The sequence below is a fragment of the Gopherus flavomarginatus genome, chromosome 5 (genome assembly GCF_025201925.1).
Source record: "Gopherus flavomarginatus isolate rGopFla2 chromosome 5, rGopFla2.mat.asm, whole genome shotgun sequence".
Lineage (NCBI taxonomy): Eukaryota > Metazoa > Chordata > Testudines > Testudinidae > Gopherus > Gopherus flavomarginatus.
In genome coordinates this window covers 76,110,910-76,124,705 of record NC_066621.1, presented here as the reverse complement: position 1 = coordinate 76,124,705, position 13,796 = coordinate 76,110,910, and the positions used below count along the sequence as shown (strand labels likewise).

Here is a 13,796-nt window from a genome sequence, read left to right as displayed (position 1 = left end):
GGCATAATGGGGCACTTGCATCGATGGGAGATAAATTTAAGTGTAGCTACATGCAGAACTAAATCAACACAAGGTGGCTTATGTCAAGCTAACTTTGTAGCGTAGACCACGCCAAAGAATGATTCAAAACTTTTAGAAATCCAGTAAGTTAATTACTAACTGGCTGTACGTAATGTTCTGCAAAACATTTGTTACGTTACTGCTAGACACACTTATCCCTGAGCATGTCACATTGCATAATGTGATATATTTGGCCTTCTAGGATTTTCCTCATTTGTCATTATATGGTATACATAATGAGCCAATTGATTTTTTTTATTTTATTTTATTTTTTATCAGGCTGTCGTAGATTTTAACAGACTAGAGCACATTTCTCATAGGCCATTAATGGAATAGAAATTGTACACAGAATGCAGAATTATTTCTGCAGTTTGAGACACGTGTGTTACTGCACATTTCTATTTATAAACATGATGGATATCTGTGTAATGGTATTGTCTCATACAACTCAAGAGTTTTTGTGTCAGTAAATCAGGGGTTAAACTTCTAACATGCAAGCCTCTGAATAATATTTACACTGTCCTAACATCTCTCACTTGAGAAACAGCAATTAATTTAATACCAGTGACCTCAAGACAGCTTCAAAGAGATATAAGTAAGGCATACTTAAGCATCTTATAGGCTGCATGTGATCCTCCCCAGAAAACTTCAGCTGCTAGTCTTGTTCTTCAATACATAAATCACATTACTAAGCAAAGAACACTGGTTGTATCTTCCCATCTGTTTGAAAAAATAGGTATAATGGTCATTGGGGAAGGGTTTGGGGGGATAGTGTAATGGAGAGAAGAGAGGGGGAGGAATTGCCTCTAACTTTACTTTCTAGAACATAATCGTATCGTAATAGTTTAAGGCTCAAGACAAATCTTTGTTGCTTAGTTTCAGTGGAAAGTTCACAGCATTTAAACAGATAAACTGGTGTCCAAAAGGGTCTTAAAAATTCATTATTTAAAATCTTTTGATCTAAATAAGATATATTTTCCTATATATTAGGGATTTGTACTGTATCCTGCCACCATTGTATCTTAGCTCCTCCCCCAAAAAGTTAGAAGTATAGTGTAATACTTGATGGACTTCATAGTGTTCCCTGTAATTTCTGAATGTATTATTTTCCCAAATGTTGTAAACATTTCATTACTTTTTTCTTTGAAGAAACCTCCATAAATTCAATCCAGAAACATAGCATTTATGAGCTATCCAATAACAAAGCAGTGAGCAAGTGTGCTGGTATAAAAATCATTGAGAAAACAAATTTCTGATTTGAGTTTCCAAATGTCAAGTTCTGTGTCTCACCAGTGTTTGTTTCTAAATCGAAAAATACTTGAAACTGTCATTTCAAGTAAACAGCATGTATGGAACTGGTAATCGTGACACTGTGTGTGTGTGTGTGTGTGTGTGTGTGTGTGTGTAATTTAAGAGATACATTTTGGAGATCAGGATATCAGCTGCCTTACCAAAGGTTTTTTCCTGCTTGCCTGCCCAGGCATAAATGGTCTCTTACTTCAAGAGTTGCTCGAGCATATTAGAAGTTGAGTTCCAATGAGGAACCATCTACTTCAGATGATGTTTCTTATGCTTCTGCTGCAGCTCAGTCAGTATTTGTGTAAACTTGTCAGACATGCTGAAGTGGTTACATATTTTATGTGCCACTGTTACCATGTTTTAATGTTTGGACTACCACACAGGAAATCATTGATTAATTTCAGTGGCTTGGCTCGCACAGTACGATGTACCAAAATCCGCATGTAAATCCAGTAGCGCTATTCAGATCTTGGCAAGTCTGTTTATAGCCTAATCTTGTTGGAAAGGGGAAAATAATGGTGCTCTACTAGAGCTACTTTATGTGGGATGATGTATGTTTAACGATAATCAAATCTCCCCATCTAGCATGAAGAGTACATCGCATGAAAAAGCCACATTTGGGGCAAGCAAAACAACTGTCTCTGTGTGTGTGTGTGTGTGTGTGTGTGTGTGTGTGTGTGTGTGTGTGTGTGTTTGTGTTTAATATTAAATCCACAAAAACTGGCTTTGCAGCATTCTCTGGGTCAATTCCATATTTTACTTCATTTTTGAAGTAGATTCAGCTTTTAGGCATTGCGGTAATTTTCAGTGTTTGGGAGCAGTTGTTGCATCTGATGGTTATAAATTAAATAACTGGCTTGTTCTTTTTATGGTTGTCGTTAGTCTGCCTCACTGCCATGGCTAAAATCTGACCATTGGCCCCCTCTTTTATTGATGCATATTCAGGCTGCTGTCCCTTAGGAGGCCCTACATAATGTTATCCTTATGCAAATAACTGTGCAAACAACTGATTTTTTCAGTTAGCTGGCAGGTCTGATTTTTTTAATTGGTTTGAGTTGAATCAAAATAAAAAAAAATTTGGCAAACTGCAAAAATGTATTTCTGTTGAATGGAACACTTCATCTTGGGTATTTTAAAAAAAAAAAAAAAAAAAGGAAAGAAAAGAAAAGGGCTGTAGTCACAAAATGGTGGTGGTGGTGTTGCCCACTTATACCCAGTAGTTAAGGCATTCAGCTGGGATGTGGGAGACGCATGTTTGAATCCTCACTCTGGAGGAGGGATTTGAATCTACATCTCCCCACCCCCAAGTGAGTGCACTTACCACCAGGCAATGGGTTGCAACTCTGTCTTTCCCGTTGAAGTGTTCCATTTTATAAAAGGAATTATTCATGGAGCTGGGGGATATCGCATGGGTTATCCCACCTCCCAGGTGAGTGCCTGAACCACCAGGCTCGAGTCATTTTCTCTCTCCCTCTCTTTCTCTGGCCTGGTGACTACGCAGGAATGTTATAGAAAGTGGACCAGCTTCAACAGGAGAGATTGAGAAAGACCCACCTGGGAACATCCAATAGCCTAATGGTTAAGGTACATACCCATCATAGCGTGGCTAGTCCATAGCACCATCTTGTGTTTTGATCAGCCACTCCCCTCCAGTACTTTAATTATCTAAAGCAAATGACAAATGTAAAGGGCAGCACTGTATGTATACCTTTCTTTCCTAAATTTAAGTTTAGTCTGAGTTTTCACTGTGTACTTGAAAGCAGAAGTATGCCCAAAATGATACAGTAGGATGGATGCCTTAATGGTAGGTGATACATGGCCATATACATATTATATTCCTGTGGAAATGCATGGTTCTACTTTTCTATTAGTGAAGCTAATTTGTTGTAATATGTGTCTACTGTTGTTGAACAGTGTCTTATAGCACTCCATCAAACTATCATCCGCATCTTCAATTACTGTCTTCAGTCATTGTTAAAAGCCAAAGCTTTCATATCCAATAGTAGTCTTCGCCTCTGGAGAACCCACATGTTTATTGTGCACATTTGAAATCAGTACTGATATATACAAATTCAAAATAATGTGTTTGTCTTTAATAAACCCAAAAGTGTGTGTTTGCCTCATGACTGTTGCTTAATTTTTTTGTACAAAATGCACAGCCAGCAAATACACTGAATTTGAAAACAACATAATCATTTTATACAGGATTTTTTTAAACAAGTGAAACTTCAAGATGAAAACCACGTTTGTTATATTTCAGATAACATAATTATATTTAATACCAAGATCCATCTTTTAATCCACTCTGTTAGAGTTTCTATGCCATTAAAGGAATTGGCACAGGTGAAATATACATTTAAGTACTTCATTGATTATAACAATTACCTTCTTCAGTCAGATTTTAAAGAACAAGTTGGAGAAATGCAGTAGTCGTCTTGGATTATTCATTGAAAAGGCTTTCATAGAGAAGCAAAGAAGCACTGTTGCCAAATTACTTATACCTGCAGAAGTCCTACAGGAATAATATCAAATTAAAACTATTGGGCAGAGTTGATGCAGATATTTTTTGGCAGAAGTACTATTCAGATAATAGCACTGCATATTTGTTGTATTAAAGCCTGTACAATTAAATAGTAGTATTATTGTGTGATAGTTGGAAAGTAGTCCATTTTCATCCATGATGAACAATGTTTTACACCGATTTTCTGTTGTGTACACCAGAGGAAAGTGGGTGTAAAACACCACCATTCTGATTTGATCCTGTTTACATTCACTTTGCATTCACTGCACTGGCATAAATGGCTGCAGAAGCTGCAGTACAACAGAAAATCAGGCATGAAATCTTGGTCTCATTGAAGTCAATGGAGTTTTGTCATTTGGTACCTTTTATTTATAATCTAGAGTCTACAAGGTCTCCCCAGTAGGGTGGTGGTGTTGATAATGGATGTGAGACACCAGTTGGTTGGTTCTGCTCTGGTTTAACCACACCATATGCTTCCACTGCTTTCTAGAAGCAAAGTACCCTCATGCCTCCTTTCAACATCTTTGTTCTTGTAATAAAAATTCTTTGTTTCAACATCTTTTTAATGTCATGTATCTGTGCCTCTTTAATAAACCCATTGTACACATTCAATAATACACTGAGTCTGAGACAGTTTTTGAAAAATATTCCTTGTATAAATTTGTTCCTGCTCCAAATGTTAAATAACATCATTGCCCATAATGATATGCCAACAGATGGTGCCATTTATCACTTTTTATAGTAAAGTGTGCATATATTTCATTAATATTCTGTTGATTTACTGTAACTCAAACTTTTTTCTGAAAACATGAGGGGGTGTCTTCTAATCAGTACTGACTTTGACTCTTTTAAAAGAAATAACTCCAAATTTTAAAAATAGTAAATGCAACATATAGATTCTAATTAGAAATACTTGTGTTCTGTAATGGAGTAATTTGCTTGTTGAATTGTTTAATAATGGGAGTTTCTTAGGCAGTAAAAGATTCATTCTGTTTCATAAAATATATTTAGGAACCTAAGAGTTACCCTACCAGATGCCAGTGGTGTAGCTAAATTAATACCCTGTCTCAGATACATCAGCCAATACCAGATGCTTGGAAGGTGTAAGGAATTTTATAGCAGCTTTTGTCATGTTCCTTCAGTCATCTCTTTAAAAAAAAAAAAAAAAAAAAAAAAAAAATACTGCAGCCAGCATGTGAACTGGTGCCTGGATTAGAAACTGATACTTCAGATAGGTCCTTGGATCTTAGAGAACTAAAACAGGGTGAGCAATCGGGTATCTTGACACTGGTGATATCAAAAACTGATCAGGAAGGGCAAGGCAAGTCCCTCTGGGGCATTAAAGGCTTATGCTTTTGTCACATACAAAAACCTGGGCTCAATACCAGGGCCAGTCCACTGTTTTTGCCGCCCCAAGCAGCGTGCCGAATTGCCGCCACGGATGGTGGGAGCAGTCTGTGTTCCGTTAGGGCGGCACACGTGTTTCGGTGGCAGTTCAGCAGTGGCTTCTGTCTTCATCCGGAAGACATAAGCTGCGCTGCCGCAGTCTGCTGAACATAGAAGCTGCCGCTGAATTGCCGCCGCCGCAGAAACGCACGTGCCGCCCTAACAGCACACGGACTGCCCCCGCCGTCCGCGGCAGCAATTCGGCACGCTGCTTGGGGAGGCAAAAACAGTGGACTGCCGCCCCTTGTAGATTGCCGCCCCAAGCACCTGCTTGCGATGCTGGTGCCTGGAGCCTCCTGCTCAATACAAGGCTACCTGGATGAAATTTAATACCCTGTGTTATAGAGGAGGTCAGATTAGATGATCTGATGATTCCTTCTGGCCTCAAACTCTGTGACTCTCTATATTCTGAATAAAAAGTGAGAACCTAATTCCCAACTGATGTGCAGGCTTCTCCCAACTCCTCTCTATTTAAATGCATTGTTTAATGTAATTTTCATTTTTATGTGGAGTTGAAATTCTGCACGTATGGACATTTAAAATAGTTATTTGGAGTGTAATGAAGTTATTGCTACCCGCACCAATACAATTTCAAGCTTTCCAAAATTCATGATTTCCCACTTAATACCATAACTTTTGGTTGTTTCCAATGATTTAATATATGGAAGATGAGTTTTAAACATATAGTAATGAAACCATATAAAGGTTTTATACAGAGATGACTAGTGAGAGGATTGGCTTAGTAAATACGTGGTCAGTCCTGAATGTCTAGTTTATTGTCAAATTCTGAAAAGTATGTTGTTCTGAGTTCTTAATTGCCGTTGTTAAAATCATCCTTCCTAAAGTTTAATGCTACAAGACTAAATTTTGGCATCCCTCAAGGGATGTCAACTCTATATTATGTGGTTCCCTTGTGGTGGGTTTTGGGCTTGTCTGCAAAGCTCTGCAGTGCAGATTACAGGAGTCTGAGCTGCAGTGCACACTTAAGTGTTGGGTTATAACTGCCCTGTGTACACCCTGCTAGCATGAACTGAAAAGTGCCTAGTTCGCGTTAACGTAGACCTGTGGACTTGGCAGCAAACATGTACTGCTTAATATTTTTGTATTCAGTTTAAATTATTTTAATATTTTATAACAAGCTTAAATCTTAATAGGATGTCAATTTCAAATATAATTGGCTTTAATAAACCTACATTTAACTTAAATTAAACATCTGATTTTTTTAAACTATCGATTTTCATCCATCCTGATTTGTATTTTTAAGAATTGGCATTTGTTTCTGTATAAATTCTATTAGGCCTTGAATGTTGATCTGTTAATGATAATTACAAAATGTATGTGCATAGAGGAGTCTGCAATTTTGTCTCTTTTACCACATTTGCCTGTCTCCATTTGCTGATGAATACTGTAAACGGTTTCCATTTTAAGGATCTCTTATTGGCTATCTTCTCAGCCTGAAATTGCCATTAGCAGGCAAAACAGTCTTGGTGCTTGTCATAACATTTTTTCCCAGATCTGGACCTTAGGGTCCAAAATATGGGTGTTAGCATGAAAACCTCCAAGCTTAGTTACCAGCTTGAACCTGGTATCGCTGCCACCAGCTAAGAATTATACAGTGCCTAGCTCACTGTGGTCTCCCCAAACCCTTCCCTGGGGGACCCCAAGACTCAGATTCCTTGAGTCTCACAACAAAGGGGAATAAACCATTTCCCTTCCCCCTCCTCCCCTCCAGGTGTTCCCTCCCTGGGTTCCTGGTGAGATATACAGAAGCAAGCTCCGTGAATCTAAACAAAGGGATTCTACCCTCCCTGTTTCCAGTCCTGGAAACACAAGTACCGAGAGAGCTAATCTCTTTTCCCCCCTTAACCAGAGGGTATGCAAAGTCAGGCTTAGTAAACCTAACACAAAGAGATTTTCCCCCTGACTTCTTCCTCCCACCAATTCCCTGGTGAGCTGCAGACTCAATTCCCTGGAGTCCCCACTAAAGAAAAACTCCAAAAGGTCTTAAAAAGAAAGCTTTATATAAAAAAAGTGAAAAAGGACATAATATATAGTCTCTGTATCAAGGTGACAATATACAGGGTCAGTTGCTTAAAGGGAAAAAATGAATAAACAGCCTTATCCAAAAAGAATACAATTCAAAACACTCCAGCAACTACACACATGTAAATACAAAAGAAAACAATATAAACCTATTGTCTTACTATCCTTGTACTTACAACTTGGAAACAGAAGATTAGAAAGCCAGGAGATAGAAAAATCACTCTCAGAGCCGAGAGGGTCAGACCCAAGACAAAGAACTCACACCCAAAACTTCCCTCCACCCAGATTTGAAAAAGTCTTGTTTCCTGATTGGTCCTCTGGTCAGGTGTTTGGTTCCCTGTGTTAACCCTTAGCTATCTGTTTATGACAGTGCTTGATGTCAACATTATAACTTAGAAACAATTAAAAGATCACAAGTCAAGTTGTCAACATCATTTTTCTAATGCTAATGTAAACTAAAGATGGTGCCATTCATTTTTAAAATGAGTCAGGATAGACTGTTTATGTTGCAGAAAGCCACACAGAATGACAATATCGAGGCTCCAGGACTATGTACTACAAAAATAAATCAAAATGGTGGGGGAAAAACAGCATTTTGTTCTTGTTTGGCTAAATAAATTAGGGGTGCAGCCTCATCTGGAATACTGTGTGCAGTACTCGTCACCTCATCTCCAAAAGGATATTGCAGAATTAGAGAAGATTCAGAAAAATGTGAGAGTTTAGGGGCATGAAAACATTCTCATAAGAAAAGACATTGAAGAGATTGGGATTTAAAGGAGACAAGTAAGAGAGGACATGTTAAAAGTACATAAAATGATACATGGTATAGAGGAGGTAGATCAAAAACTTCTATTCTTCCAGTCTCACAACACAAGAACAGGATATTCAGTTATGTTAAAAGGTGATACATTCATAATTAACCTGTGAACATATTGCCACAAGAAGTCACTGAGGCCAAGAACTTGGCAAAATTCAAGTGGATAACTAGATAGATAAAATAGTTAATGATAACATTTTGGAGGGTGTATGCATAGCTTAAACTGGTCTCTAAATAAGAGATCTAGTGGTGGAGGCAGGTTGTCCCACAGCTACCACCTGTGGGGTTCTTGCACTCCCCTCCCCCCACCCCAGCATCTGGTGCTTGCCATTATTGGCAAGATGATTGTGGACTAGAAGGACTTCAGCTCTGATCCAATCAGGCAGTTCCTGTGTTTGTGGTGTCCTGAATGATTTGTAGGTTCATACTCAGTTCATCACCTAAATACTGCTCAAACAGCAGGGTAGAGGAGGCAGAAAGGGCTCTCTGTGCACATACTTTCCAAGACCAATGTGACATGTAGTTTCTTCCTATCCTGCTCTGACGTAAGTATTAGTAATATGAGTTCAGCTGCTTGTCGTCAGTTAATAATGAGTAAGCTGAACTAACTTAAATAGTCTAGGACTTAATAGTACTCCAATTGCATCTTTTCTTGGTGTATAAAAATTGCTATTTGATATTAGGCAAGTTTAAGGGGTGGGGGAAAATCAGTAGATACGGACGACAGTAAAAGAAAATAGTGTCTCGAGCACGTTACTATTTGGCCATATGTAGAAATGAACTGAAGCTGTGCCATTGTTTGAGATGTTCTGTCACAGTGGTCAAAGTAGCTAGAGGATATTCGATGGAGAGCACCTTCCTTCAGTTAATAGATTTACAGTGTGGATTCATGACTCCATGTGTAACACATCTTGGATGCCACACAAGGGGTAGTTCAGTAGTATGTTGTATTTTGTGGTGGTTATTTTGTAAAAGATGTTAAGTGAAATGTTTTGCTTCATTAATTATTAAGCTCGGCGAACAATATTTATTGTGTCATTTGACATGCTGAATAATTTTTGTACAGTTTCATTAATGACAGTTCCAGGTTAAATCAATGGCGCTCAGTATAGTCAGCTAGCCATAGAACACAGTGACTTAAATATAAATCTTAAAGGTTTATTCCAAAACCACAGATCCAATAGTTTTACAATATAATATTTTACACTAATATTGCACTTCTCATCCAAAGATCTCAAAGTTCTTTCCAAAGATAAGTATTCTATATCCTCTATTTTATCAATACAGAAACAGAGGCACAGAGTAGGCAAAATGACTTGTCCAAGGTCACATACACAGTCAGTGGCAGAGCCTAAACTGTAGTTCATGTCCACAGAATATGTGTAGTTGTAACGGGTTAGGGTTACACAATAGCAACTTACTGTTCTCTCCTTTTCTGTGAAAATGCTTTTGGATTGTGCTAGCCCTGCTTTCAGTGCTTCTGTTATTTTGGGCTCATGCAGAGCTGGGGAAGGGGCGAGCACTGAAAAGCAAATAGAGAAGAGCATAAAATAAAAGAGCCTGTTAAGTGTCAGAATTCTTCAAAGGGGGGAAATTGAATTATTTCCTGGATCTGAACAGAAATGAAAACCCTTGAAATATCCTGTTGGGCGTATAAAGGAAAAAACAGTAGATATAATATTTGTGGGTAATGTAGAAGTAAATAGTCAACTTAAGAAAATCAGTCCTTTTGCCTGTTGTACTCTGTGGGAGAGGGGGAGCAGTGACGTGACATTTAACTCTGAACTAACCCAAATCTCTTCCTTCTGATTTCATGGATAACAGTGGAAATAAAGAAATCGTGCATATATTTTAAGATCTAGTTTATATTTTTCCTGTTGCCATGTCAGTTGACTTCCGTTTTTGTAATGGATTTTCCTTATTTTAAAATATAGAAATTCTGTAATTTCCTGTGCTGCTCCCCCCATTTTTAGAGTTGAAATATTTTTTTCTAATTCTGATCTAAAATAAGGTCTTTTTTTTTTTCTTGTAGGTTAACAGTGAAAATGTAGTGAAAGTTGGCCACAGGCAGGTGGTGAACATGATTCGACAAGGGGGTAATCACCTAGTTCTTAAGGTTGTAACAGTAACCAGGAATCTTGATCCAGATGATACAGCTAGAAAGAAAGGTACATTTTTCTCTTTGCTGTCTAAATTTTTTCTAGTACTGCTCTAAGGACAACAAGATGTAAATAGTCTCCAGCCTACATTATTTTAGTGACTGCTATATAATATATTTCTCATCTTAAATATGCAACAGTATTTTACTATGTAATCTACAAGCTATTTACATTTGTTGAAGATAGAGCCAGACTTCATTTATAGGTATATCTGTGCAGAAAAATATATAGTTTATTCTTGTCATGTTCATTGCTGAAGTCCATCTTCCTAGATCATTCTGCAATGTGCTTTTAAGATTTTATATTCAGACTTTTTAACATGTTAGAGTATTTGAGAGATGAACAAAAAAATCTCTCCCTTACTCAAAGCCATAGGCAAAAAGGCTGGGATTTTAAAACATACTTGGGCTTGGGCCTGAGCCCAATGCTGCTCCTATTAAAGTCCTATGAGAATTTTAATTTTGAGTTCATTTGAAAATATTGCATCTGTGAAAATAAGAAAATGAAGCACTAAAATATTTAGCTTGACATGTTAATAAAAAAGCAATACATTTCGAGATGCCCACTGGTTAAAATAGATTGAAACTGGATGGGTAGCTACCACCACTCTAGCTAAGGAAGAAGGGGATCTCTCCCTCAGCTTTTAGCAGAGGAAAGGGTGTTGTGCTCACCCGCCTTACCACCTCTGGAGAAGGGAGAAGCTTCTGCTTCAGTAAGAGAGCAGATGTTTTAGGATGACTTGATGTAACTTCAAACATAGCAAAATAACTTTCATCATGTAGTATCTTCGTACCAAATAGGAGCTTTTTCATTTAAAAGCACCCCACATATTAAAACTAGAGTTAACACAAATCTTATGTTTATATTACTCCTTCAGTTTTAATGGGGATTGATATGTGGCATCCCATGTACTGAAATTAGACTATACCCATAAGAATTGTGACAATTATTTGTATTCTTTCTTTTTTTGGTATTTAATCTTCCAAATTACTTTGTAATTGCACTTGATCAAGGGTACCCAAAGTTTGCTTAAGCAGGAACTGCAGTAGCAACTTGTTAGGAGCCACTGGAAGCACCTGATTTGTATTAATCAGAGAATATTGTTGCTGACCGCTTCAGTACAACAGTGAGACACACACTAACTTCTTTGCTCCTACCATGGATGTTCCATATTGATCAGTGTGATCTGACAGCTGAGGTCTACCTGAGGTAATCCTATGTATTAAAGATCAGCTTTCCCCCCTAAGCTGCATCAACATTGAATTCTGTGGGCCAGACTTTTTAGTCATGCCTGCACTAGTCTTTGAATGGGAAGGATCAAACAAATGAATACCAGTCCTACTAAATGCATTTCTGTTCAAAGACATGCCTTTTGAAGCACTGCACTCTGTTTACTTTGCTTTTTAATAATCCACTGGGAATTTAGATTTAATATATATTATATATACTGAGCCCAAATAAAGCTTACCCAGCTACTCTTTGTTCCATTATTTTTAACAATGGTATTGATAGAACATGTTAGCAGTAAGATAAAGCAATTCTAGACACACCTAGCATTTCTTTATACTGACATAGGTTATGTTTTCTGCCCATAAATAAGGCGAACATGTGAATTTGTGAATGTTGACACTTCACTGCAGAAGGAGAGGTTGCTAGATTTTCTCAAGCCAAGCAGTCAGTAGTCCTCTACTCAATGATGTTGACTTTTAGCAAATTAACATCTTTATCATCCCCCTTTTGGGGGGGGCAAGATTATTCAGAATATAATGAAAAGGCAACAATTGAATCACCTGGCGGTCACAGATTTCTTTGATCCTTGTCAACCATGGTCTTGGTTTGATAATTGTACAGAGACTATCCAGGTCTCTGTGGCTGAAGATCTCTTCCCGGTGATGGACAAAGGGTCAGGTGACCATTAAACATCTTTCTTGTGCAGACTTCTCAACAGATTGGTTGCAAGGCACTAGGGGAGACAGTGAGGCAGTATGGCCTGTTGTGCAATTAGTATATTCACGACACAGCTATATATTAATCACAGAGTCTGGATAATGCTATGTCTTTACCTTCCCAGTGTCTGTCTGACAGGAGCTTGGATAACAGTAAGGTGAATGAGCCTTAATTCAGATAGGATGTATGGGATGCTAGTTTAACTAGAGAGTATGGCATGAATTTTGTCTGTCTCCCTGATTTGGTTTGCTACTCTTTGTCAAGGTGCTTCATAGTTTGATATACTTCAGGATCCTTGATTGCTCCTGGTGTCCCCAGAAGTCCTCAGTTTTCCTATCTACATTTGTCATAATGGAAGAACGTTTCTCTATAATATATGACTCTCTTTTATGACCTCCAGATAGGGTTATTTTAATTTGCTCTACAGTGTGTAGCACTCCTTGAAAAGCACTTGGAAGCTACGCGTGGTGCAAAAACTCTAATGCTCTACTTCTCTAGCAGTGTTAACTTTACATCATTGTTCCAAAGACTGTGCACTGGTCTATAGGTACAAACCAAATGTTTGCATTAATCTTTAAAGACCTACATGATTTGGCTCCTAGCTACCTGAGGAACCATCTCTTTTCCTATCATGACCACTCAGGTTAGCTTGTGCACTCTGATTTATGTATCTATCTGAAAGCTGACCTTAAGGGCACAGTGTAAAGTATATCTGTGTCCCTGGGCTACTGCCTGAAAGGATGACATAAATTATTGTGAGGCAGACTCTTTTTAAAGTTATTTTTTGTACATGTGTCTGTACACAATGCGATAGGTACATCTACAAAATAGAGGTGTATAAATACTTAACTTAAAGATTTCTACTGTATATCATTATAAGCCTGCTGATTTTTTTGACTAGCTGGTAGGAAGGCCAGAAATGGTTAGAAATGCAATCTATGAGAAGCTCTTAGGCCCATCAGAAAGCATACTGAATGTTTTGTTTCCTGCCTCCAAAGAAATTACTGTGTACATTTATTTGATATTGCTATAAAGAATATATTGGAAATAATTTTTTAAAATCTAATCAGTGTATATTCCATGTGATATTTGGCTGAATCTAAAAAGTGTATATGTGAATATACAACGCTTCAGAGATGTATATTTACTTATACTGTATATCCTTCTATTTAATGCAAAGCCCCACCACCTCCAAAGCGAGCTCCAACCACTGCATTGACCTTGCGGTCTAAGTCAATGACCTCAGAGCTTGAAGAGCTTGGTAAGAAAGTGTTTTTAACAAGCATGCTGAGATAATGGAGATGTAAAGAAAACTTAAAATTATTTTAAATGAACTGCACCCTGTACAATACATGATATAGAAAAGTTTCAGGAATGCTGCATCTCTGGAGAGTTCAAAATATGCATGATGTGCATGAGTGTTTTTTTTTTAAATGTGTGCCTTTACTGCTCTGCAAGAGAATGTTGATACATTTTTTAATGCATCATCAAAGTTTGGCATAAT

At 37.7% G+C, this 13,796-nt stretch overlaps 1 protein-coding gene across 9 annotated transcripts in view; it reads left to right on the top strand.

The window, feature by feature from the left end:
* The window catches only part of SHANK2 (SH3 and multiple ankyrin repeat domains 2), a 698,629-nt gene that overhangs the window by 635,712 nt on the left and 49,121 nt on the right, over positions 1–13,796 (top strand). For 8 of the 9 annotated variants that reach the window (XM_050955213.1, XM_050955215.1, XM_050955220.1 and 5 more), the window contains 2 exons: positions 10,219–10,354; positions 13,473–13,553. In XM_050955213.1, coding sequence (XP_050811170.1) covers positions 10,219–10,354; positions 13,473–13,553 — 217 coding nt within the window. The remainder of the gene's footprint in view (positions 1–10,218; positions 10,355–13,472; positions 13,554–13,796) is intronic. The other variant, XM_050955214.1, reaches the window with a different exon arrangement.